The sequence below is a fragment of the Molothrus ater genome, chromosome 2 (assembly GCF_012460135.2).
Source record: "Molothrus ater isolate BHLD 08-10-18 breed brown headed cowbird chromosome 2, BPBGC_Mater_1.1, whole genome shotgun sequence".
Lineage (NCBI taxonomy): Eukaryota > Metazoa > Chordata > Aves > Passeriformes > Icteridae > Molothrus > Molothrus ater.
In genome coordinates, this window is record NC_050479.2 from 63,031,139 (window position 1) to 63,056,630 (window position 25,492).

Here is a 25,492-nt window from a genome sequence, read left to right on the forward strand (position 1 = left end):
CTGCCAACCCAACATGGGGACACCAGAAATGAAAATGTGAGTTCAGTAATCCAGCCAGCAAACAATCACAGCACTTCTTTTCCCAGTATTAGAAATGAGGTAGCTCCATATTTCAGTTGCTTCCACATCACCTCTTGCTGTTCCAGCTATTCAGAGTAACAGACAAACAGGAGATGAAATGAGCAGCTGGTTTCTTTCCAGAACTGACCATGTATCAGGTGCTAAGAGATAATTTCAAAAAAACCTAAAAATGCAGTTTATACATTTCCCCCAAGCATTTTAAAAGGTGAATTCTGTCCTTTGTCTGAGGATGAACTGCCCTCATACTCCTCTCTTTCCAGTGCATGCAAGGATGTAGAATCCTATTTTTAAATCCTGCTAAAAATACACTCAGTTCACAGGGGACAGGAGTACATGCTACAGCTGTAGATCCGTGAACAACATCAATCTCTCTTCTTTTTGGGAGGATTGTAGCAGTCTACAGTCTCTGCCACAGCTTAACTGACCCTTATCCCCATCCTGCCTCCTGGCTGGGGTGAAGACTGTCCGTCACCACCAACACACTCTGCTCTCCTGCTTCAGCAGGACCCGGGGAGAAGATGCATTTCTCTTCTGTCAGGCTGGGAAGTGAGTCCAGGAGCACTTTTTCTGACCAGAAACAAATATTCATCTGAGCAGAGGGTAAAATGTTTCGTGCCAGAAACAGAAGAATTAAGTACCTCAGTCATGTTGCATTTTGATACCTTATCTGTGTTTCTGTGCTACTTTGAATTTCATAACCTTTACCTAATGGACACCACAACAGTGAAACTTAAAATAATGGAAAGATGCTGCAATTGATTAAGGGGTGATTTGAATTGCTAATCCTGCTCAAGTCATTACTGAAGAATGCAAAGTTATCTCCATTATGCAAATCTTTATCCCATTCAGTAGGTTAGTAAACACCAGTAAAAAGCCAGGCTTCAGTGTATGTAGAATCACTGAGCTGAGCTGTAACATTCCTTACAATTACTCCTGAGGTCTATCTAATCATGTTTCTAATTAGCTTTGAAAGGAAAGAATAAACAATGTGTTTCTATGACAGCAGGGAGCTCAGTGATAGAAGAAAAAAAAGGAGTTGGATCTATGTTTAGAAGAGTCTTTGACTAAAAAGATTTTCCCTCAGCTTTCTTAAGCTGTTTTTCAGAAATAAATTAATCTTCCCTGTATGTGAAGTTCACAGGCATCAAATTTATTTTGGTTTTTTTTTTGCTCAGAGGCTGTACTAGCACCTGGTGAGAAGGATGATGGTCACATACAAACTCCAAGAAATTTGGCATCTTCACCCAACCTCATTTTTAATGCAACACAAACTCTACACAGTACACTCTGCTCTACACTCTACAGAGCCTATGCAATGCTTCCACTTACTTGGCTTTTCGCACTACAGTCCTTACACTGAACCATGGGTCACAAAAATAAGACTATACTGTAAAATAATCAGGAGGCTTAGCATTCATCTATACTTGACTGCTGAGCTCAGAAGGGACAGCAAAAATTACAATTATTTCAAATGTTAGTTTTAAATGTTGCCTTCTATTCACTCGTGTGGTCATGATGGGCAGTGGGTTTGTGGTGGGGGAAGGTCGGGAGAGAAGAAGGCTATGCATTTTACCACAACTGTAGGTAATACATGATGCATTTGAGTTTTAAATGGTAGCATAAAAGACTGTGAGGTATCAAGGTGAAGAGTGTTTATTAAATACAGATTTACATTTCTCTAAAGATTCTTTGCAGAGTTGATCACTGTTGTGAATCCTGCTACAATCAGACCAAGGGTTAATTAATTATATCCTTTACTGAACAATAAAACAGCCACCCAGTTCAAAGCCACACAGAGCTGAGTGATGACTTCTGATGGAGTGCTGCTTTTGACACAAACTATGATGCATGTACTGAATAATTTACCTTGAATGTAGCAAAGGCATCAGAAGCAATATCAAATGTTGACATTTCCACATATTTAAAAAAGTCTCTGAACTGTTCTGAAAACAGTATGATTTTGGCCAAGGGCTCATGGCGGATGCACTCTCTCAGCATGATTCCACAACGTAAGGCAATATTTGGGGATTCATATCTGGAGAATGCAGAGAAACAGAAAACATCAAAACATAGTAGAAAGAAGATAAACAGGCACCTTTCTAGCAACAGGGAACTTTGTAGCACCAGAACACCTGTCGGGAGGGACACCACCCACTGAGGGCAGCTCCCAGCCACAGCGCTGTACCCAGCTGCAGGACCTCAGCCCAAAGCTCAGGAGCAGACACACACAAGGCTGCCAGAATTTTTCATTGCAAACCTCTCTCTTCTCAGGCCAAAACACATTTTGGTGTAAATTTGCACTACACCCCCTCTCTGTGGAAAGACCGTGGGGAGTGCACAACATTTCAACAGAAATCCTTCACCCTTTTGGCTTTGTGAGAAAGCACAGCCTGCACAATATAACCTCCCTTTTCAGATTCAATTCTGAGCTCCTCAGTTTATTCAAGAAAACTGTAACACCTCATGACCATCCATCACCTCCCACTCTTTTAGAGGACATCACTCTGCAGTATTAATGAGGAAAGTAGGAAGAGTCTCTCCAGGCAGTCTACACAGGATTAAGCTTTCTGTAGCTCTGAAATTTATTTTTTTTCTTCAGTTTAGGAGGAGTTCAGCTCAATGCCTCTTCTGCAGAGGCTCTGGCTGTGATAGGACACAAGCAGCCATTTCCCAAGTCACAATCCTGCTATGGCAGATGAGGCCCTGCAATAGCCAGGAGCCAGCACACGTCTCGCCCTTGGAAAGGAAGGAAGGGAGGGAGGGGGGAGGAAATTCAGATCATCTTCAATTTCTATAAAGTCTTGATTTCTTTAAAGCTGAAATTAATCTGAAACAAAAGTGTTAGAAACACATTAAAAAACAAAAAGGATGAAATCCAACAGTCAAGAAAGATTTAAAATGAATTTTTTGCAGCAGTCTCCCAGAAAACATGTGAAAATGGTGAAGTCCAAGGGGACAGAAAGCACTCTCTGTTTCAATAAACTGGTTATACTATATCAGAGCTGTGTATTATCACCCAGAGCTTATCAGCATCATTTTTCCTTTGCACAATTAATTCCTATCACTAGGCCAAAAGAAATACATTTTTTTAAAAAAAGGAAGAAAAACACAAAATGCCATCTGTGCTGTAAGTGAGTGGGCCCTCAATTTTACCGCTAGCATGCAGTTTAAAAGAACAGTTGTGTTCTGCAAGCATACCAGAGCTGCATACTTCAACCTGCTGTCAACAATAGTTGGCTTAATGAAAATGGATTGCTATTCCAAACAGGCAAATGAAGCTTCCCACCCTCAAGGAAATGCAGGCACTCAAGCCCCTATTTGTTTTGGTTTGGGGAAGCATTTGCAAACTTGAATTTCTAACTCTTCAGACAGCAAAAATTCACTGATGTTTCCCATTGAGGCATCAACTCCATTAACAGGAATACTAATTTTTAAGGAAAATGAGACAGAGCTGCTTCTAGGAGTGCAGCCAGGAAAATATTTAATAGTTGGCTAATGAATATTTTGGTTGGAATTAAAGCAAATTACATTGTTTCCAGCACAATAACTTTTAAAAACATTAAGTATCAACAGAATCATTCTTAGTCAAATGCTCCATTATCTGGAAGTGGGTTATGGACCTTTGGCTGTTCACACAAGCGAGGGAAGTTGGGTTTGGTGCCTGGAATAAGCCTGGAAGAAGTTTACAGTTTGCATGTCCTTTGCACCCACACTTACATGCAAAGCCACCAGGCAGGAATGAAAGAAATGTGATTCAAATCACTTCTAATGAGCAATTAGTGCTCTATGCTGATGTATTTCCACAGCAGAAAAAAAAAACAGTAACTGACTTCTTCTCTGTTTGGATGAACTTACAACCTAAAGAAACCCCCACACAGTGAATACTGGAGAGAACTAGAAAATGAAACAATGGACTTGAAGTATTTCAGAACACTTATTGTGAAATTTGAAAGGGGCAAGACTGAGAGCAGAAATGCATTTCTGTGTAAGGGGAATAATTGTTCCATGGTTAGTGCAGAAGATGGTACAAGGTGAGGAGCACAGGCAGGAGATTTGGAAGGCATCAAGCCTGGGAGACACAAGGTCTTAAACAGATGTATTCTGATCTGACTTTACATTACTTGTATAGCCTGAGTTTATCTTCGGATAGACTCAAGGGGAATTCTCCAACCTCAGCCAATATACCATTAAAGCTTTAACTGGGCTGTGATATCAAGAGGTCATCACAACACAGGCTGGGGCAGTGTCTAGGGTAGAGATAGCATGTGGCATGAGATATATAGATATATATTCAGAAAGAAGCTTCTGAATTTGTCACTTGAGAGAAACAATGCATAAACTAAGTCCTCAACAGTCAGTGTCCTAGAGGGAAAATGTTTTAAATTACAAAGGACCGAAATTATTTCTGGGCTAATGCAATAGGCTGACACCAGAGCAAAAAATTGGCCCAAATACAACTGGTTCTCTATGTACACCAAATGTTGCACTCATCTGAAATCCTACACACAAAGCCTGCACACAGAAAATAAGATGCTATTAAAGCAAGTGCAAAGCAATCCTTAAAGCAAGTGCAGCAGCAAACTCAAACAACGTACACAAATGAAAGAAAGCAAAAAACAAAAAAAAAGTTGACTATGTGCTGTGTGTTTTCTGAAGCTGAGAAGCTGGAAGGAAGCAGGCAACAAGTAAAATGAAGCCTAAAAGGTAGGAACTGTTATCTCAAGTTGGCAGTTCCACTGGAGTATGAGACAGGAAACACTGGGCGGGAGCTCTGATTGAAGATCCTTCCCACCCAACAGAGCTCACATTAAGCCACAAAAAAGGAACCTCTTGCTTTTGGGGACTGACAAGGGGCAGAGGAAATTTTGCATCCAATGGAAGTTCAACAGTCACGATAATCTTGGGCCATTTCTTTTATAGTCATGGTAGAGGTGATTTTTTTTCTCTCCAAGTAATGTCATGATGTCATGTAACAAACACAGAATGGCACAAGTCAACCAAACCCACTTTCCTTTAGCAGAGTTTGATTTCCTATATTTCCTATAGCATTATATAAATATATATCTATATAGTATAAATAATATAATGCATTCAGCATTAAATAAATAAGAAAACATGTCCTCAAGTCACATTTTCACGGGGTGGTGCCTAACATGAGGTGCTTGTTTCCCTGTCCTGCAGCTGACTGCACACACACACACCCCCACGCTGTGGGCATGCAGCAATCTGTGTGTTCAGGGCTCTGCCCTGGCTGCAGGCGCAGATTTTGGGTCTCATTTTTAGACAGTTCCAGCAGCAGGACACAGGCAAGGAAGGCATCATCACATCTGACATCATTACGCTGTTCTGCAGCAGCTGTTCAGGCTGGGCAGGACTGACTCTGGGCTCCTACTCATGGATTCAACTGCACATTTTAACAGAAATTACAGAAATGGCAATTCTGAGCCAGTGCAGTGCTGCAGAGGGCTAGTCAAGACATCATGAACAAGGAGCTCAAGGACCACAGACACTGCTGCATGCAGCAAGATTCTCTAAAGAAAGCATCTAAGTGATGCTATTTAAATTCATCCACCAGCTCAGGTCACTTGCTGTAAAATGTCTGTCAGAAGCATATATGCATAAAAACTTTACTATCTATCTTCTTAATATTCTTGGTTGCTACAGATGCCAAAGAAAATCTGGGACATAATCCAAAAATGTTTTTTATCTTTAAATAAAGCCCAGACATTTGGTAGTGATACGTGCTCAATGTGCAAGATCAAAATGAGTGAAAAACTGAAAAAGCAAAGCCAGAGAAAAGGGAAGAAAATTATTGTATATACATAGGAAATTAAAAACAGTTTGTAATGATGATGGAGAGAATTATCATTGTTGTCCTGAGGTTTAAAAGACCAAAAAAAATTTAATGCTGAAAGTTGTGGAGTTAATTACAGAAAGAATTTAAAGTTGAAGTTCACTTGTGGCCACAAGCGTTGGAGAAGTCTGTCCCACAGGCACAACTACTCTTTTAATGCATTTTTGCTTCTCTCTGTTCTACCACTCACTGCTCCAGTTTGACTCCAGTTATTTACAGACACCACTGTTGGTCACTCCTGCAATGCAAAAAGGTCTAAATGAACCTGAGCCGTCACCAGCAATGCTACACAAGAGTTCAAAGTGAGAAATGGAGTACACATCACATGGGGTGCAGTCAAAAACAATCAGCACATAATTACTTCAACATGAAGTTTTTGGTGAAGAAATAACAGCCAAATGAAATAATCTGATCATTAAAAAGTATAGAGTTCCATAGAAAGAAAGTCAATACGAAAAAAAAAAAGTAAGAAGGCTGGAAAAATCTGAAACCCACTTTTTTTTTTTTAACTAAAAGTGAGAAAGTAGATCAACTGCAATGCCAGCATGTTCCAGGCAATGCTCTTTAATGAAACTCAAATTAAAGCACCTACCCTTTGAGAAGCATGAATAGGATATGTGGATGGGCACTAATGTATTCCACAGTAGGGCTGCGTGTGCCAATTTGTCTTCTCAAGATGTTGTTGAATATCTGGGAAACATCCTTTTTGCCCTGTTAAAATGCAAAATATATCTTTGCTTAGAAAAACATGAGCAAACAACCATGTAATACAACATCAATTTAAAGTGCAAATGAAACTGAAATCAGAAAAGGTCAGCCTTTTTTTTCCTCCTGAGTCTCTGCCTCATATTTGCTGTTTCCCCAGTGCCACAGGAAGGCTTCCTCATTCGGGCAGCTCTGGAGGCTCCCGACTTCCCCACTCCCATTTGCACCTTTTTTTCCCTAAATGAAGATGTGAATTCCTCTTACACTGCCACCCTGGCTATTTCAAATAGGAATACTAAAGCACATTAAAAGCAAGCCCCTACCCTGAGCCAAGCCTGCTGCTGCTATGTGTGCTGTTAGTCCCACAGCCTCCAAATGTGAGTAACAGAGCTGGTACCAAACCACTGCCACACTGCCTACACTTAAGAGGCTAAAGCTTTTTATCAGTCCAGTGCAAACAACTCCCAAGTGTGATTACATTTCTGAAAATCAGGGTTAAATTTAACCTGTGCCCATTATTTACCATGGAAAATGGAATTACTACTACCAATAAAATGGCTGCATCACATGTGTCTCTGCTTTAATCAAAACTAAAGTCCTTCTCTTTGTCCCGATGTTGTGCTGTATGCCCATCTACACAGTCACAGCTTGTCTTCAAATGCTTCCCTGTGCACACAGCTTTCCAGAAGGTCTTTCCAAATCATGTTCTGTTCAGTCAGAGGGCTCACCAATACATCTTGCATTTGAAATCCACATCCTCCCCTGACACAGCAGACAAATTGATGCAAAGTTAAGGGAGGTGGGAGATGGCTGCACTCAGGAGCAGTAACCAAGGCACTGAGTCAACAGCAGGTCACTATGCACAGGGCAAGCTAAAGCAAAAGGTCACTTATAATCTGTACATGCTGATTGATCTGTCTTGGGAGGACAAACATTCCTTGGCAGAGAAATTATTGAATGTTTGAAGCCAAGGAGCAGATAGTTTCACACGGAGGAAAATTCCCTGGTTTCACCTCTACAAATAAATCAGTGCTGAGAAACACAAAATATTCTGCCTTCCTACTTGTTCCAGCCCAGCTGGCTTGGAGACTTGGAGACTCTGGGAATTAAACAGGAGAATCAAATCAGTGCAGGCCAGTCCATCTGCCTTTATCTGCAACACTTTTTTTGACCCTTGGACATAATTTCAAATAGGCTAATTCTGTATAAAGTCATCTCATTCTCCCCTATCTTTACAACACCCATATCATATGCCTGGAATCCTGTGATCCCCACGGGCTTCAGCAGTTATTCCAAGATGAAAACAATTCAGACAGAGAAGAGCTGTTGAAAGGGTGAGGTAAAGATGGCCAGAAATTAAGTGATCCTCTCTGCTATGCCAAATTTTATATTAGTTACTCAATACTGTGTGCATTGCAGCATAATATCCATGAGCAGAGAGGAGATAGATACAGATATATACAGATATATAGATATAGATATAGATAGATAGATAGATAGATAGATAGATAGATAGATAGATAGATAGATAGATAGATATCCAATTATAGCTAATTTTCTAGAGATCAGTGATAGGGAAAGCCAGAGTTGATCTCCATCGGTTCTCCAGGAGGGAATGAAGGCAAATAGAAGGGAACCAAACAGATTTCCCTCACCACCTGACATACATTAAAATTGTAGGAGTACTTTTGAAACACTCCTTACTTGGATCTGCAATTGAATTTTGCCTTATAATGAAATACATGTGGCCACTGAAGCACAAGGTAAGGCAGCATGAAGAGAACGTGGCTAGACAAGAACAAAAGAAACCTGCCAAGAATGCATTATATAAATAAAAAATTGTATAATACCTATACCATAACTTAGCCCCTGTTTCAAGGTAAAGTAGGGAAAAGATTATAAAATCACCAGTCCTGGCCTTGTAGTTACTTACTGCCTATTTTAGGGGCTTTACAGTTTGTGAACCTTTAGGCTTACACACAGTAACATCTACATTTTTAGTTGACTTCTGCTGTTTGCACATTTGCCTCAGTTCTTTAAAGTTCAAAAATAAATTTCATATTTTACATTTCTGAAAAGCCAGTCTGATCTTGATTCTGGGCTCCTGCCCAAACCTGACTTTAATGCTTCAAAACAATATCATCGCTGAAATTATATCTTGTTTGTTGAGTGGCAGAAGCAATAAACCTGTGTCTTCTATGGATGTGTGATGGATGTGTGATGGATGTGTGATGGATGTGTGATGGATGTGTGATGGAAGTCTCCCCTACACTGTCTTTGAAAACACATCTTCAAAGGGAAGTTCAGATGTGAAAAACTGGGATCAAAGTGGGCAGCAGGGTTGGTGAGGAGGACACAGGGAGTCAGGACAAAGCAAAGTAACATTATTGCCTTCAGAAATCAGATTTTCAGTAGTTTATTATTTGCTTTTTACCATTACATACAGATCAAAAAATTAACTTGCATGTTATAGTGAGATGAAATTGCTTGTTCAATGAAGCAACTTAAATACCAGCTGTAGCCACCAATATAACAAAATGGAAACAGAAAAGTTGATAAACTGGAAAAGTCAGTGGGAGGACATGAAGATAAAGCAGCACATGCTCTTACTGTCCACTTGTTCAGTGATGTTTGTTTTCTAGTGTTTTGTCCAAAGAACATGTATAACACCTTGGCTAAATGATTGAAAGCTTTTGCAATTAATAAAAAATATATTTTGCAATAAGAATTATGAGACTTGTTTGTAATAACAGCAATTCAACAACAGATTAAGTATTTCATCCAGTGCTTGCTTTTTAAGACTGTGTGTTCAATATGTTGACACAGAATTTTTCTCTGGCAAAAGCAATACAGACTGTCATGTAACTAAAAAAATGCAGAAGTCTCCCTTCTGTGCTTTCAGTATCTTCTCCTTCCCTCTTCTCCATTTCTCTTAAAGGGTTTTTTAAGGGCTTGGTTTTTGGGTTTTTGAGTATTTTTGTAATTAGACATTTAACAGTAACCAGAGGAGGCACAGAGAAGACAAAGCATTAAAAAAAACCCTCCTGAATTTAAGACCTGAGCCAGAGTGAGAGAATTCCACTAAAAATTTTCAAAAACTGATACATTCCATTTTCAAAAATTAATACAAAATAAATATATCAGTCCTTGATCCTGGATTTACTGGTGGTAGGGGGTGGAGTGGAAAAAATGAAATCATCCATTTTCCTCCCTTTCATTCATTTACAAAATGGAAAGAACATAACTTCTACACATGACTCCCACAAAAGGTGTCTCTGAGAGCATCAGATCTCTTTGAGAAATTGATTTTTCTCTCCAGCAGCTGCCTGTACATTGGGTACTGCTCCTGTTCCAGACTCAGTGGTGGAGGTTTGACGCCTGGGCACTGGGGATTTCCCACTGGTGGGCATCAGACACTTGTGAGGAATCCCCAGCGCCCAGGGGCCACAGAAATCATGGAACTCATACCAGCAGTCCCTGGGGCACTATCCCAGCTGATTGCAAGCCACAAGAATGACAATGACCTGACAGTGACAGAGTTTATTCCCATCCCTACCAGGCAACAGTAAATTAACAGGATTGATACTTATCCTGAATTACTGCAATCTTTGCTCCTATAACTCTTCTTCTCCTTACTTACAAGCAAGTTTAGTTGTCATTGCAGCTGTTTACTAGGTTTTTGGTTTAACAATAAAGCTGGCAAGCAGTTCCACTGAATATATAATTTTATATTTAAATATATCAAATTAAATAATATATATACACACACATTCATTTTAATCTTTCTCCTGTGAAAGAAAAATGTTATCTTCCTTTATTCTTTTAATTGAAACAGTTAAGTGGGGGACACCCAAATTACCTTGTGACCTGCTGTCTGTTTTTAACATGTTTTTCAATTCCTTTCCTCTCAACTAAACCGTTTTAATTCTTTCAGTCTTTGTCACATGAAATTCTCCATGCTTCCAATTATTTTTGTTCCATGTCCCTGAACCCTCTCTAATTTGGACACTCTTCAGAGACAGCAGGTAGCTCTATAGCACTATCCCAAAGATCATCCCTGCAGTTTACAAGGTTGGTCCTACACAGTCTTCCCAGCACCATGTCCTATCTTGTTTGGATACACATGGAAATATTTCTTTATAATTTTTTGTTTTAGTTTTTAAATATCAGATTTACTGACAGTGTCTTCAGGACACCAACCAATCAAGAGCAGCAACTTTCCTCAGCCTGTGGAAAACAGTTTTGAATGCAATGAAGTTATTTAGACTTCAGAAAAATATGGCTCTAGTCACTGACAGCACCAAGACCAAGGAGTTAAAAAAAGTTTATGAATGTTGACCTACCTCAAAATCTATCAGCTGCAGGTTGGCAATGAGTGTCACTAGAAGGCCACTGTTGTAGAGCTCTTGTGCCAGCTGGGCCACGATTTCTGTGGGTGGCTCTTTGTCTGTGGTCCCACACAGAATTTCTTTCATTGCTTGCAGAGATTTTGACACTTCCTCTGATGCCTTTTTGCCAGCAGATAATGGGTTTTGTTTTAAAAAAATGAAACAGGAAAAAAAAAAGGTGTTCTTTTAAAAGGCATGCATTTCAAAACAAATGTTTCTAAATGTACTTACAATTATCATCATCTACTGCAAAATAATAGCATAATTCTAGGTAATCATGGAGGCTGGAGCATCCATACTGTACCCTGCAGGCCTTACACAAGATAAATTCAATTGATACACGACATATCACCATTTACAGACCATGAGCACAAAATAGGGCCAAGAGATCAATTACCAACCAGCACCAGTGAGATCCTTTAACAAGTTTGGAGGCAGGCACAGCCCTGTAGAGGCAGCAGCAATTTCACTGTTTCTCCCCCTGTCCTGCCCGGTGGGCTCCCTGGCACACATGGGGCAAGAGGCTCCAGATGATGGTGCCAAGCCTCCAGGTGGCTGCTCCCACCAGAGGGGTGCTGCTGGGCTGCCTCCCCACCCAGTGCTTCCTGATGGGCTGTCCCAGCTCCTCTGCTGGGACCCCAAATAAATCCTCACAGCCCTGTGGCACTGCCTAGCCCAGTGGGCAGCTGAGCACCACACAGCCACTTGCTCACTCCCCCTCAGCAGGATGGGAAAAGGAACTGGGGAGAGCAAATAAATTTTTAGGCTGAGATAAAGATAGCTTGATAGGATAGAAAAGGAAGGAAGAAATAGTAGCAGTAAAACAACAATAACAACAATAAACACCAAGTGATGCACAGTGCAATTGCTCAGCAGCCAATGTCCAGCCAGTTCCTGAGCAGCAGCCCTGGCCAGCTTCCCCCCAGCATTGTGTACTGAGCATAATGCCATGTGATAGGGAATACCCCTTTGGCCCACTGGGGTCAGCTGTCCCAGCTGTGTCCCCCCCCAGCTCCTTGTGCCCCCAAACCACTCTCTGGTGGGTGGGCTGAAGAGCAGAAAAGGCCCTGACTCAGTGTAAGCACTGCTCTGCAACAACTAAAACATCTGAGTGCTATCAACTTCATTCTTATCCTAAATTCCAAACACAGAACTTTACCAGCTACCAGGAAAAAAGTTCACCTTATCCCAGCCAAGCTTGACAGCTTCACATTGCCTCAACTCATTTCTCCTCATCAGGTGTGGTTTGAGCCAGCATCTTCCACATGGGATTTGCTCACTGAGCACACAGGCACTTCAGCCTCAGACTGAGAAATTTAAATGAAACCATTTGCTTTAGTAAAGCTCCACAGCTGCCACCAAGTGAAGTAAAATAGAACTTTCACATCTTTTGCTCCCACCTAGAGTATACTAATCCTGTGCAATGTTTCAGGTACCTAATGTAGAGGATGAATCAGAATTACCTTACAAAGAACCTTGACCAGCAGGATTGCAAGAGGGAAAGGAAAGACACATGCCTGTAAACAGGTAACAGCTCAGCATTCATGCAGTCAGCAGGTTAAAATCAGATGTGAGGGATAATACAGATTCCCAAGGAAAAGGAACTGCTGGCTACAGCATGGCAGCTCTGGCTCACACTCTCCTCACAGCTATGCTCCACTTTGAACAAACTCTGTGGAGGAAAGGAGTCTTTTCTTTTCACGTCGATGTGTGTGCTGTAAATCCCACCTGCTCCAGCCACGGGGCTACAGAGGCAATGGCTCCTTCTGTGTTGGTTATATTTAATACACACATCACCTGCAGCAAGGCTGATTGGATCCTTTGGCAGGGAGCAGGAAGGAAATAAGGAACAGGTCTGGAAGCAAAGCTGAGAATGACAGCAAACTGCCAGGCAGATGCTGAAGACAGCATTTCACATATTTGGAAAACCTTAACTTGAAGTTAGCCTTTTGTTAGCATAGCAGGTGGGGGAAAAAAAAATCAAGACAAACACAGAAAATCCAAGAGCGATTTGTAAAAGCTCACTGGAAATCAATGGATGTTCAAAGCCACATCAATAATTTCTATATATCTCTCACATACATTGAAAGGAAAAACATCATGCTTTCAAATACCACCCCATCAATCTGCATAACATAACCCCAGTGCTCTGAAGAGGCATCTCCCACCTGCTGCTGATCTCCTAACATTTTCAATCTCAGATTTTATTCACATTAGTGAATAAAAATGATACAAAAAACCTAGAAGTCCTAAAAAGAACCAAAACCAAAACCAACCACAGTAAAAAGCCACTTTTACATTGCAGCTACCTGGAAGATTTAAGCATTGATTTTGCACAGCATAAAGAACTGCTCTCCCCCAGTCTCTTTGTACCTACTTGCAGTTTTCTGCTGGTTGAGATAGGCCAGCATGAGCAGTGTGTAAATGAGCATGACTGTGTGATAACTTCTAACAGCAGAAATCTTGATGTTCCTTACCATCACTCAGCAAAAGAGCCTATTTTTACCTCAAATGTTAGTCGTGTGTCACTTGAGATATCCCACAGAGTACAGATGGGATTAACCACAGGGGTTCTATCTTATAAACTAAAGCTCTAAATCTTTATAAGAGCTAGGGAAATATTTTCATTTCAAAGGCAAAGCCCATACATTTTTGGCTTTCCACCCTTTCTGCTGGGCTGGGTGTGAATATCTCTGGCATTCTGTAGTTTAAAAAAACATTAATTAAATTTTGCTTTTCAGTATAAGCAGTCCTTTCTGATAGGTAGAAAAAAGGTCTGCAGGACTCAGCTTTAGGTTTAATTCTCAAAAAGGAGGCAAAAAAGTGCAGTGTGAGAAAATGAAACATAGAATACTGGTGCTGGTGGGCAGAAGTGGCCACCACAGCTGCATTTCTCTAACCACCTGCCATCCCATCCACTCCTCTCTTCAGCTTTTCCACATGCAATTTACATTTCATGTGCCATTTCCTCCCCCTTCACAGCATCTCCATGGTCTGTGTTTTGATGTGCAACTCTCCACCAAAAGTTATTCACGGTCAAATCTAAGGACTGCTCCTCAGTGGATATCCCCCACAATATATCTGGAGGAAAACCATAATCCCAAACACAGATTCTTAAATTAACAGCCTTCGTTTTGACATTTCCACTTAATCTCACAGCAATTTTAGAATAATACTTTAAGTACATAAGCACTGTTTCTGGGATGGAAACTTTCTTAATACTCAGAGAAAAAAGACATTCCAAGATCCAAAGACCCAACATCTGTCCAAAACAAACAACAAAGCACATTTATTCACTCAAATACATGGAAAATACAAGATGACAGAAACATATCTGCATAAGAAGTCAGACCAGTCCTGAGCCTCTTTAGGAAAAATTGCAAAAACCAACAAAAAGCTTCAGCAAGACATCCTCACCCCAGCTGCGTCCCAAACAGAATTTCAGTGTCAAAAAATAAAAAGGATTCACTAGAAACCCCTAATTCTGACTTCTATGCTATTTTTTCTTTTCAGTGGCAAGAGCAACAAGAGCAAAGTGCTGCAACCATCACTCCAGCAGAAGTTAGAGTGCAAAAGAAACAATTTCATGAAATATCAAAGCATTTCAGCCATTTGCCTCACTCTTGCAATTAGGCATAATCTTATTTCCTGCAGATTGTCCTTTAATCCCTTAGGTACAAGTCCTTTCCATCATGACTGAATTTATGCCATTATATTTAGAGAGGCTCTTGTGAATAGAGAGGAAAAAAGAAGGAAAGGAGAAAACTAAACACATAATCCTAAACAGAACAGCTTATACATAAACATACTAATGTCAAAAGTGGGATATGCTGAACTTTGGACAGTCAAAAGTTGCAGGTAGGACAAAAAAGTGAGATTGAAATGCAAGCTGATTCCCAGCACACACAGACGAGTATTGCTGTGCCTGCACAGGTGTCAGGATGTCAACCTCCTAAGCCAAGTTTCTGGTCTTTCCAACAAGTCTCTTTCCAACAAGAACTGACTGTGCATCCACAGAATGTAGTTTATAATGGCTATCAACCCACAAGAGGTTTTTGGGTCCATTTTGAAAGACAGGATCTTGTGTAAATGTTGAAATCTAACATTCCTTGGGTTACTCTGCCAACCCTACTGGACTAGATGATCCACAACAGCCTTGGAGAGGGAAAACAGACAGCAAAGATAAGCCTGCATAACTTCTCTATATTAAATTATAAACATGTTCAGCATCCCCTCCTCATAAAGCTGATTTTTTGTCAGTTTTTATGTGTCTTTCTAAACCTACCAACAGCTTCAGGCAGAGCTGGAAATTTTGTAAGTTGAAGATTTTTGTCTTGGTTTATTTTCCTCACACATCAAAGTTTTGTCACTGTTGACATAACAGGAACATAACAGAAAGAAAGGAACTTAGGGAAAAATGATTCCCTGAAATTCTATATGAAAAAATCTTCCCCGAAAGACTGATTGATCTTCAAGCGTGGGATTGACTGTCGAGGGGAGAAACACAAGAATATGACAAATAGGCCCATACAGGTTCTGTATGTGTACCTAGCACATTTCCAGGTCCAAAATCTCTCTATAAACTGTTTCTCTCTTGCACAGCAGCAGACAGTAACACACAGAGATGCCTGCCAGTGCGATGTTAAATACTCCAATGTGTGATTCAGTGATCTGCCAGTACTCCATGCTATATATTGCAACTAAAAGCATAAAGCTCCTTGATTCGGTCCTATCTGGTTTAAAAATATTCTCACTGTGTGATTCAAACCAATTTTTCTCCTAAAAAGCAGTGCCAATGCAGCTCTCTCTACATGGAGGATTCCCAAGAAAAGCCATTAGCAGAATCTGAATCAAGCAACCACGTAACTTCAAGATCACCCCAACTGACTTATTCTTGATGCAATTTCATGCTGAATGGACCTACAGGGACAAACTGTGGGTATTTTGGATCAGGAGGCCTGATGTCTGTTATTTAGCAAAACATTATGGACCTGTACTCAAGGAAGCTGGCAAAGACAATTTGGGCAAGCAAGCACAGCAGGGAAACGCCTTTTAAAAGGATGTATGATCAAATGGACAAGACAGGTTTGCCCCACCTGGACATAAATTCCTTTCCCACTGTTAAGGCTGCACTTAAGACAGAACTAAAGGTTCTGAAAGTCCTTAAAAATAAAAGCAAGCAGAAGAGACAGGTTTAAACTCTTGGCACCAGAACCTGATAGTATCTGGAGTTTCTCCCACCTCTAGAGCAATAACAGGCCTTAGCAGAACAGGGAAGCTGAAACATGAAACGCTCCACAAAACCCCAGGACACACAGAGCTAGGGGGAAGGGGTGCCAAACCCTTCTTATCTCATTCCCTTGGTTTCAGTGTGCAGCAATGAAATGGAAAGCAATTTTGCAACTGGTTCTGGCAGCTGCAGAATCGCATCCATGGGTATTCACGTTCCCGGCAGTCACGCAACTGTTCTTCCATGCAAATGCACACAGAGGCCTCTGCATGCACCTCATCTCACACACCAATCCCCAGAGCTCTACCAACACAGCAGCCAGCAAGGTGAACAGCAGCCAGGAATGGTTTCCTCGTTGCTATGTAAAAAAGCAGGATTTATTGATAGAAGTATTTGTTCCAGATATCTTGAAGTCTTTTAATTGCAGCCGAAATAAAATGCTGCTCTCCTGACCCTTGAGAACAGCACCAAATTTGTTACAGCACGTGGAGATGAAAGAGAGGACAGATTGCAGTGACCTACCTGAAGGAGCAGTCTCGTTAGAGAGATTTAAGTGAAAGGGGCAGAAGTGCGACACTTCAGGTTATTTTTACATCTCGCTTCACTCTGCTTCTGAGCACTGACTAAAGGCACTGCAGCTTGCAGTTCTGCCTGACAGGAAAGCACTCAGCACAGTGCTCTGAACCTGCTCTCATGCATTTGGGGTTCATTTCCCACAATAAACCCTGGTCTTGGATCGGCTATACCAGAAACTGCAAATCTTTCAGCCCATCTAGACCACATGCAAAGATTAGACCAAGTTTCAACCAACCTCACATCCGTTTGTTGCACTAAATTTAAAACCTGTGACACTTGGAAGGCTTTTGCTGCAGGGCAGGTTCAGAAAATGTTACCAAACCTGTAGGCACCACAAATGGCACTGAGTCAGGCTGCCACACCCCAAGGTGTTTGGTTAGCAGCAGGAGGGCTATGTGCTCAAGGATGTCCTTCAGTGACAAACTGGATGCCACCCACACTGCTTGGTGCTGACTGGGCTCAGCAGCTGAACACAAGGCTTTGAGCAGTCAGGATGTCACACTCTTTTTTTTGTGAGTTTGGTCAGGCACCCTTTCTATCAATGTTCCTTTACAACAGCCATCAGCAAAGACACGGTGACACACCAGCAATAAATGAAGCAGTGTGACCAGAGCGTCACATGCTGTCCCTTCTTCCTCAGGTTCAACAGGTATGGCCTCTTGGTATCATGGTTTCTCTTCACCTCTACTTACATGCATCCTCCAAATGCTATAGGAGTTTGTACCAGAAAGAAGACAGCCTAAGCTCTGAAGGCTTTCTTTCCTATGTATTTAAATACTTTCCTGTTTTTCTAGGTAGTTCCAGAGTGGACATTTCTCATTAAATTCAAGGACTGATCAATTCTACATAACTGAGATTAAATTGTAATGACATTTATACAATACTGCAATAAAACTTAATTGTTCTTCACCACATCAAAGCCCAAACAGGATGTCAGCAATTGTATATGCTTGAAGAACACCTTATTTCATTTCAGATGTTGGAAGAGAGGAGGATTGTTGATAAAGAACATTTTAGTCCACTTTTTCAGCTCTGTCTAACCCTACTTATCTCCCAATTATTGCATCAAACTTGCCAGTGCTGCAATCCCTCATTTAAAATAGATATTATTTTTTAAAATTTGTAAAAACAAGGTATTAGAAAGAGCACTTCAGAAAAAAAGGAGAGTCAGATATGCTGGCACTTCTCAACCTGTGGTCTATCAACCATCAAAATGTAGCTGAGAAAATGGCAAAGCTTTAAGCACACATATATCCATGCAAGCAAACAAACAAGAAAGCCCACATAAAAAATAGGAACCAAACATAAAAATTTAACCTGTTTTTCAGTTGGGAGTGTTTAAAAAGCATCAGAAGCACTATGGCAACACAACACATTAATAGTTTCAAAAAAATTAGACACATGGAGAAAGTGGGTCAAATTCAATCCTTATCTAAGGAGACAGATGCTAGTGCAGTCAATAGAGTTTAGCTAAAGCCTGAATGGGTACTATTCCATAAGTAACAAAAAGCATCATGAAGGAAGAGTGCAAACCTATGTATATTATGTGTGCATGTGGAAATGCCTCAGAAAATATGTATAATTTCCTTTACACTTACAACTGGCTTCTCGCATTCTGTCTATCAAGTTATATCCTCCACCCTCTTCCCATTACCTGAGAAGTCCTAACTGCTCTGCTGCAAAGTTCCCTCTAGCTGTGCACTCCATAGCTTGGCAGGAATGATCCTTTCTGCAATATCTAAAAGCATCCCCTCTAAGACATAGATGGTTCCTGCTGAAAGTTGCACAAAGTTGTATTAGAAGCATCAAGCCCCTCTCTGTCTGACCTTGTGCCCTCCTGGCTGCCCATGGCATCTTCACCTCATACTCACAATTTCTCAGCTGGAAAGGAAAGGAGGTTCTCTGCCAGCCCTGCAGTTAATTCAGGCTTTGTCCCACTTCTCTGCCAATTCTGCCTGTATTAGCAGCTTTTATCTGTCTCAACCCACATACCACATTGGCTGTACTACAATAACAGCTTAATTGTCACAGGATAAATCTTGTTTAAGCATCTGAAGCAAGTCCTAGTTGGAAACTACTTTGCACGCAAAATCAGGGATGCTCTGGAGTTGTACCTGGAAGTACAACTGGGAACTTTGGTTTTATAGTGAGGCATAACAATACTCTTTTAGTTCTTACAGCAGACTAGGAGCTAGAAAGCTGGAAAATTGGACAGCCCTGAGTCACAAACTTCCCAGGTCACAGGGCTACAAGGTCCAAACCCAGCTCTGAGACATCCAGGGTCTCTGGCTCTTGCAGTAGCTAAACCTCTAGGCCCTTTCATGAAAGTTTGACAGATTTCTTCTTCCTCCAGAAGTCAAATTGGAGGTAGACTTAAAAACCTTGCTAGGTTTTCAAGAGCACAGAGTACAGCACTGTGCTTTGTTTCTCTGCTTCTGTTTTCAGCTGCATTTCTCCAATCATTCTCATGAAAAGACATTACTCATTAGCATTACTGAGAATATTTTGAAAACCTGTGGGCCACTGAAAGACTTCCCATTGTCTTTTCTTCTCCAACTCAAACTGCAAACAACACTTTGAAATGGCATTACTAAGTTCACAAACCTGAATGGATAGCAGCTGGTGTGATTGGGCTGGGTGATTTTGCAAGAGCTATTTTTCCTGCCAGTTTTTAAAGTTTATCACCATCTCAGTAGTAAAGGCAGTCCTTATGATTTACTTCCATAAACTCAGGAGAATAAATTTAGTTATTTTCTTTAACAGGAAAGAATTCTTATTTCAGGACAGCTCAGTGGAGCAGTTTAGATAAAAGGCAGAACTGCTAAGGAGTCTCTAACCTTTCCTTCTGCAAGGAAAAGGACGCTATGTGCTTCCTTGACATTACAGTACAAAGCCCTGAGTCAACAGGCCACATAAGCTTAAACCAACCCAAAAAAAGGCTTTCCTCACCTTCTCCCTTGCTGTTGAAGAGGCTGCCTTGTCCCTCTCTCTCCTCTCCCCTGATCACTCCCCTTCAGCCCAGGAACAGTCTCTACCCCATAGCAATGAAGTACACAAAAACTAAGTGAAAATCAACCTCTTCCTGTAAAATAGGCGTCATTGAGTTCATGAGCTGTTTCCATTCCAATACACCAGGGAAGCATTCTGTGTCTTTTGCTCTGTGAGGAAAACACACACCAGCTGTTCTGACTTTCACAAAAAATTTACATTGAGCAGTCATCTAAGAAGTCTGAATTTCTCCTTGTCACTGACACCCAAATATACAAACCAGCTCAAAGCCAAAAATTCTCAAAACCACAACCCTGAGGAATCACTCTGCAAAGCAGATCAAAAAGAAATTCAAGTATGGAACTTCTTCTTTGAAAGTCTTCTTTAATCAGGCTCCAAAGGATTAATTCAGCAGGGCAGAACAGATTCTGTTGATTTATTTAGTTATTATTTTATGTTTTAGTTCAGAGTCAAATTCTCTCCATTCTGAGGTTACTGGAGGTATTTCAGAATGAAACATCAAATACCAGAGACCTCCCAGAAATCCATGTGACTTACCTTACATAATTAACACACTCTGAGCTACTTGCTTTGAACCAAAAAGTTTCAAGAGGATTTCACTAAGGGTGCAAAGGGCTCCATGCCTACTTTTTGGGTTGGGTTTGTCTTTGTACAACTTCCTGCACAAGGTGGGGGAAGCACAACATGCACACACGCAAACATCAGCTCCATGGAAAAGGTATCAGTGTTCCTTATCAGCTATTTCTGCTTCCACTGACAATCACTTTTAACTTAAAGTTAGTCTATTGTTAACCAAAACCATATATTTCTACTACAGCAATAGTGTAGAGGGTCAGAGTCTCAGATTAAAAAAAAAAAAAAAAAAAAAAAAAAAAAGTATATATATATATATATATATAAAATATATATATTATACAAGCTCAAATTCCTAACTGGGAGGATTTTGTGTGTTGCATTGTACCTATTAAGTGGTCACTGGAAAAGCAGCAAAAGTAACTCGAGTCTGTGTCATGGAATTAGAAGAGAGCAGTAATATTAGCAAAAGCCTAGCACTATAAATAGAAAATGAGTAGCACAGCTCTTTTAGGAAGCACTGGCACCCAGAAAATTAGAAAGGATGAACAGAGTGAGATCTCTTTTATACAAATCTGGACACATACAACTTTCCTGGTTTCTGGAAACTGTGCATCAGAAGTAGAGTTTTTCTCTGTGGGTACCCACACATTAATTGGCAACCTCATTTGTTATCCTGCTAACACCATTAACAGTACAACAGTTTTCACACAGCCTTCCAAGCTGTTTTGCTAGATTCATCACTGTTTAAAGTAGGGGGAGAGCAACCCTTTGTTTTGGCTGAGGCTCCTGGATCTCAGCATTTTCTGTCTGAGCCCCAGATTTTATGTATTTTATTTATGCAAAAGCCCCCTGATTTCAGCAGAACCATTCAAACACACAGGCAAGCACTCACAGGATCAGGGCAGCGACCAAACACAATGTTATTCCCATTATTCTGCTATTCTCCCAGCATAAAAACATTATTGGTCTTCTACAACATTACCTCATACCTTGTCTGTCTTTTTTTCTTGTTTCTCCAATATGGCCATGTTTTCTTTCAGAACTTTCACAATCTCAGCAGGATTTTTGTGCGATTTACTAAACAAAGGCATGGTCTTCCTTCACCTGGATTTCTTCCTTCAGGATAGAAGAGGACTGCCTTAAGTCAAACAACAAGCAAAAACAGCTTTTAAGGCTTATACAAAAATGCAATAAAAACACACATAGACACTAAGAACAATAAAAGGTTGCACCTCAAGCACTACATTTTGCTTCAGCCACCCCGTGGAGTAGTGAAAGCTCTCATGTGTAGTTCTTGCAAGTTCATTGGGGATTCATAAGCTACCATTAGAACACGAAAAGCAACTACTCAGCACCTGCACAGGAGTTGGATGCTTCCTGCAGGAAGCTCTGACCTATAGGTCAGCACGCCAGCAAGTCCATGCCCATGTCCAATGTATTTTGGACACTGCACATCTGGCAGGCTCCACTAAATTTCACATATGGGTCACTAGATTTCACATATGGGTTTCTGTCAGACTTCACCAGCTCCATCACAGTGCAGAAAACCAGCTCTAGGTGCCAGCACACCAAAAGCACTCTTTGTTTTAAGCATTGCAAAATGGAGTCCCAGCTTCTCTGCCATCTCTCCTCCTTCTTCTGTTGCTTTGCTTTGTCTGCCATGGGGACCTTGAGAGAAAGCAGTTTAAGCTATCCCCTAAGAGACTTCAAGAATCTGTGGGTCAGATCTCACTGGTGTAGAGCATTGCCTGAGTTAAATAAAGAACAGAGGATCAGGCCCAAATATAAACACAAACATATTCATTACATTTAAATGACAGACTGAGCATTTTAATGAAAATGGATTGTTTGTTTAATTTGAAACATTCTTCTTCTGTATGGTTAGAAAGGCAAATACTACATCACTGTATTTATATATGAAAGAAACCAAGTAGCTCAGTTTCTGCTTAGGCTGTGAATTCTTATGGGTTTTGCTGAGGGTCCAGTACAAAGATCTATTGAAGTCAATGACTGACTACAGATGGGAATATGTTCTGGTTAGAAGCCCAACACTGTTCTGGACTGCATTCCAGTTTGTACAATAAAAAAGAGATAAAAGGGGGTGGGGGGGGAAGAACAAAAAGCAAAAAATAATCTCAAACTTTCATCTCCTTCCACAACAAAAGAAAAACATCACAATTCCTCCATACACACATTTGTAAAATTAGTTGTGAAAACATAAATACACAAACAAACCACTTCAATCCCATTATTCTCCAACATTTGCTGTTAAAAAAAATAAAGCTTGATATGAGAGGTTTCAAATGAGAGAACTAGAGAAGTGCAATACACACAGTGTAAAGAAAGCCCAGTGGTCCCAAAGAACCAGCTCCTCTCATGCTTCATTGTTACTATGGGCACACTACAGAGTCCATCAGGAAATATGATCCCATTTGAGCCATACATCCATGTGTTACTAATCCCCAAATAACCTATGGAATTAATACCCAGATTAGGCATACATTCTATTGCAACTATGTATAGTAACCATATAAAACAGCCAAGTACAAAATTAATTCAAACTTTAAAAGCAAAATCTATACAGACTTTGTCCTAATATCTTATTAAAATAATTTCAAAACACTTCTGCAGAGTATCTTTACAAGAAGAGTTTCTATGACACACAGGAAATATTTTTGAATGTCTTATTTAAACCAAAAGTTCTTTTACAGTGTCCAAAATAGGTGAGTTTGTATTTAGCTTCTCATTTGTTGCTAGGTCAGTTTTACAGGAATATTTTCACATTCAGTGCCTGAAACCTCACCACTTTTGAGTTCCTATTTTCAAGCTCCTCACGGTCCTGCTCAAACTCATTTTTATTTCTCCAGCTTTGGCTACATGACCTTCACTCCTCAGCTGAGCTCCCAGCTGCAGAATCCTGCTCCCATGCAGCTGCAGAATCCTGCTTCCATGCAGCTCAGAGGTGCAAGTTTTGGCACCAGCAGTCACCAGAGCAGAATCCCACCTCAGCCTAACAAGGTGCAAGGTTGAAGCCTGGGTGCACTAACAAGTCACCCTTTGGGGCACCCACAAGCACTGACAAAGACTGTGATGACAGTATTACACAATAAAGTTGTTTAGATGCTGCTAGCAAGCGCCAAGCACTCTGTAATCCCAAATATGGTGCAAATAGAAGATTAATAATTCACAATACACTTTGAGAAGGACCTGATTCTGCATGTTTTTATTATCCTGAAGGCATGGCATGAGGACATGATGATGCAAGAGACAGAGTCTGAAATCAGGAGCTTAACAGGGAAGTTGCATTTCAGAAAAGAATTCTTTTCATCCAGGGTGGGGTAGGTATATTCAGATTGCTAAAGTCATCCCTTCATCTTTTCCTCTCAGAAGTCTTCACACAAAGAAAAGAAAAGGGGGCGATAAATTGATTTTTTAAATAAGGTACCCATGAGCTGAAGGTTCTGAGATGTTTTTAAAAATGAAGTTCACATTTCTAACTGAAAAGCTGACAATAAACTATTATTTCCTCTCAAAAAGTAACTTACATGCCTGTCTAGAGTAATGTGTCTGTATTTCAAATAACCACTAATTTTGCCATAGAACCAGCACTTTTCCACTGCATAGTTCCAGTATCTGGTTCCAGCAAGTAACCAGAGCACTGCTCAGTGATAAAGCACCTTTTTTTCCCCCTACATACCCTACCAGCATCTTAATCACAACAGCAAAAACACCAATAATAGGGCAGGAAGGGACTCAAGAAACTGTTTAATTCATTGCTCTGTTGAACAGAGCCAAGTCTCTGCATTACTTCATTAGAGACAAAGTTTTAGATAAAAAGCAACGTGGGAAGAGGCACAGATGTGCATGAAACAACACTTTTGGATTTATCCCTTCCCAGGATACAGTTTTTAACCTGGCAGAAGATGATCCATCACTTCAGAAAATACATACTGGCAGCTGCAGAACCTTTTAGTTGCCCATGCAGGGATCTTCTAGGGGGACACATGCTGTTCACAACTACAGGCAGAAGCACATGGGGGTAAAGTCACTCTGCTGAGATTTAGGAGTTGTATTCCTTAGTCTTATGGCTGGTCATCCTATAAGGCAAGTGGCAAAAGGAGGACTCCTGTCCTCCAGCTTTGCTCCCCATGACTGGAGTTTCCAGAACCAAAGAGAGCACAAGCTCTTACTAAAGAAGCTTTTATCACAGCTGGGCATTTCTGTCCTGTCCTCCTCTTTGTACCAGCTCTCTGCTCTCTAAGCTTTTTCTTGGAACGTCTTCTGTTCAGTAGAGGCACTAATTTGGTTTAGAGGTCCTATTATTTACATTACTTATTTTCAGTATGTTTTTTGGAACTTGTTTTTTTTCCAGGCATCTATCTAGTCCTCTGTCAAGTTTGCTTGAAATTTCACAGCAAGTTCAAAAGGTACCATGAGAAGAGAATTGGGATGAGAAATGGACAATGTGACCACATAAGCCTCATTCTCTCAAGAAACCAGTCTAAAAATAACAGAAAAACTAAGAGAAATGACAACTGAAAAAAATGCAACACAGGCTCACCAAAGGTAGCTCATACTACAATTCCTTATAAATATATTTTAAACAGAAAACAGAGTAGAATCCATGTATCTAATGTGGAAATTCACAGATTTGAATATAGTACCAAAAATTAATTGAAGAAGAAAATTATTGTGTCATCTGACTGAGAAGGCAAGAGCAATCTGTGGATGGGATCATATTTAGAGAGGTACAGGAATTAAGAGCCTATCCAAAAATTGTGGTGACTGAAAATAGAAAGATATTATCAACACATTACAGGACTGGAATATCATTACCTGGGAAACTGCATGGAGTCAAGAACAAAGGTAATAAAAATGGGATAAAAGTTAAGAGTAGAAGGTATAGGATAATGCTGAATGGTAGATGAGACACGGTTTGTAGATGCTCCAGATCCCCAGAAACATTCAAGATCAGATTGGACAGGACTCTGAGCAACCTGATCTAGTTGAAGACATCCATGATAGAGGGAATTGGACTAGATGACCTTTAAAGATTCCTTCCAACCCAAACCA

The 25,492-nt window shown here is 40.5% G+C and overlaps 1 protein-coding gene across 5 annotated transcripts in view; it reads right to left on the reverse strand.

Moving 5' to 3' along the window:
* CAB39L (calcium binding protein 39 like) overlaps window positions 1-25,492 on the reverse strand; it is a 43,832-nt gene that overhangs the window by 12,838 nt on the left and 5,502 nt on the right. For 4 of the 5 annotated variants that reach the window (XM_036379488.2, XM_036379482.2, XM_036379508.2 and 1 more), the window contains 4 exons: window positions 21,409-21,557; window positions 10,984-11,148; window positions 6,528-6,646; window positions 1,948-2,116 (listed from right to left, as the gene is read on the reverse strand). In XM_036379488.2, the coding sequence (XP_036235381.1) occupies window positions 1,948-2,116; window positions 6,528-6,646; window positions 10,984-11,148; window positions 21,409-21,510 (555 nt within the window). In that variant the 5' untranslated portion in view covers window positions 21,511-21,557. The remainder of the gene's footprint in view (window positions 1-1,947; window positions 2,117-6,527; window positions 6,647-10,983; window positions 11,149-21,408; window positions 21,558-25,492) is intronic. The other variant, XM_036379498.2, reaches the window with a different exon arrangement.